The sequence below is a fragment of the Phalaenopsis equestris genome, unplaced genomic scaffold, assembly GCF_001263595.1.
Source record: "Phalaenopsis equestris unplaced genomic scaffold, ASM126359v1 Scaffold196932, whole genome shotgun sequence".
Taxonomy (NCBI): domain Eukaryota; kingdom Viridiplantae; phylum Streptophyta; class Magnoliopsida; order Asparagales; family Orchidaceae; genus Phalaenopsis; species Phalaenopsis equestris.
Genome location: NW_018216881.1, coordinates 1 through 1727, shown reverse-complemented (window position 1 = coordinate 1727; position 1727 = coordinate 1). Strand labels below are relative to the sequence as shown.

General features: G+C 35.1%; 1 protein-coding gene across 1 annotated transcript; it reads left to right on the top strand.

The window, feature by feature from the left end:
• Positions 1-105: 105 nt before the first annotated feature.
• LOC110035238 (beta-glucosidase BoGH3B-like) lies at positions 106-1721 on the top strand (the record flags this gene model as incomplete). The annotated part of the gene is made up of 4 exons (XM_020739470.1): positions 106-471; positions 890-980; positions 1123-1268; positions 1514-1721. Coding segments are annotated over exons 1-4 (678 nt in total), but the record flags the coding sequence as incomplete, so codon positions are not given.
• Positions 1722-1727: the final 6 nt, after the last annotated feature.

Here is a 1727-nt window from a genome sequence, read left to right as displayed (position 1 = left end):
TATCTCACACCTAAACTTTTATATTTACACACGTACATGCATGAAAATGTGAATTTCACTTTTAAAAAGTGATAATAATGATATTTTTTATCTCATATTAAAGATTGAGTCGGTGTATAAATGTGGAAGTTTAGGCAGGTATGAAATATGTAAGTACATAAGAATTGTTGTCTACATATGTAAAAGTCCCCCATTTTTTTTCAAATGCAGGCTCCTTATTTTCTTTATTCTGAGAATTATGATAGCCGAGCTAAATTTTTCTTCAGGTAGCGTATTAAGTGGCGGGGGGAGTGTGCCTGCTCCCCAGGCATCGGCAGAGGCTTGGGTGAATATGGTAAATGATTTTCAGAAGGGTGCTTTGTCAACACGTCTTGGAATTCCAATGTTATATGGAATTGATGCAATTCATGGCCATAACAATGTTTACAACGCAACTATATTTCCTCACAATATTGCCCTTGGTGCTACTAGGCAAGTGATCTTAAGCTTTCTGTTAAATTATTTTTCAACCTCATTCTGTAATTTAAGAGTTAATTGTCTGAAGAAGGTTTTGATGGGTATATCTCAAATTATCTCTCTAAGAAATTGAGCAGATGATTTTTTTTATTGTTTTAATCTTGAAAAAAGCGTACTGCTAAATAATTTTTAAGTTGAGGATTGATGCCTTTACTAGAAATTTATATGATAGCTTGATGAATGAAACCATGAACACCCTTTAAGTTTAAAACCTATAATCTAACCGACATGAGCCGAGAAAATCTGTTGTTGAAAGTCCTGTACTTATTAATTGTAGCATATATTGAGGGGGCACAAAGTCAGACTGAAGTCATCATTAAGATGAGATATATAAATATTATCATAATTTTGTTATGATTTTATGCTATTATAGGGATCCTGAACTTGTGAAGCGGATTGGTGCAGCAACTGCTCTTGAAGTGAGGGCTACAGGCATTCCTTACACATTTGCTCCATGCATTGCAGTAAGCAATGTTTCAACTACAATATTACAAGTTTACCTTTTGTCTGTTATATTATTGCCAGGAAGTAATTAGTTTTCTTTGCGTTTTTTAGATTATTCCTAGGAAGTTGGTTAAGTAATTACACTCATCCTCTCTGCTTCAGGTTTGTAGAGATCCTAGATGGGGTAGGTGTTTTGAAAGCTATAGTGAAGACCACAAAATTGTCCAAGCAATGACTGAGATAATAACTGGTCTACAAGGAGATGTCCCTGCAAACTATAGAAAGGGCACTCCCTATGTTTCTAAAAAGTAAGATCTAAATTCCAAATATCAAGATTAAAATTCTAAAGCAGTCCCATTGCCACCCGAGCTATTATTTTTAGTTGATATTAATTAGTCAATTTCCCTTTCGTTTCAAGTCCTTCAAATGATTAATGAACCTTTCATTGCTACTATATCTTTTATTTTTATTAATTGAGTTAGGCTTTGCACTGTTGCACAACTTATTTTACCTGACAAAATAAATAAATCATATGATACAATTGATTAATCAGTGACAAGGTTGCGGCCTGCGCCAAGCACTTTGTTGGCGATGGTGGGACTCAAAAGGGTATTAATGAGAACAATACCCTCATCAATCGCCCGGGATTATTAAGTATCCACATGCCCGCATACTATAGCTCGATCGTCAGAGGTGTTTCGACAATCATGGTGTCGTACTCTAGCTGGAATGGGGTTAAAATGCATGCTAATCATGATATGATCACC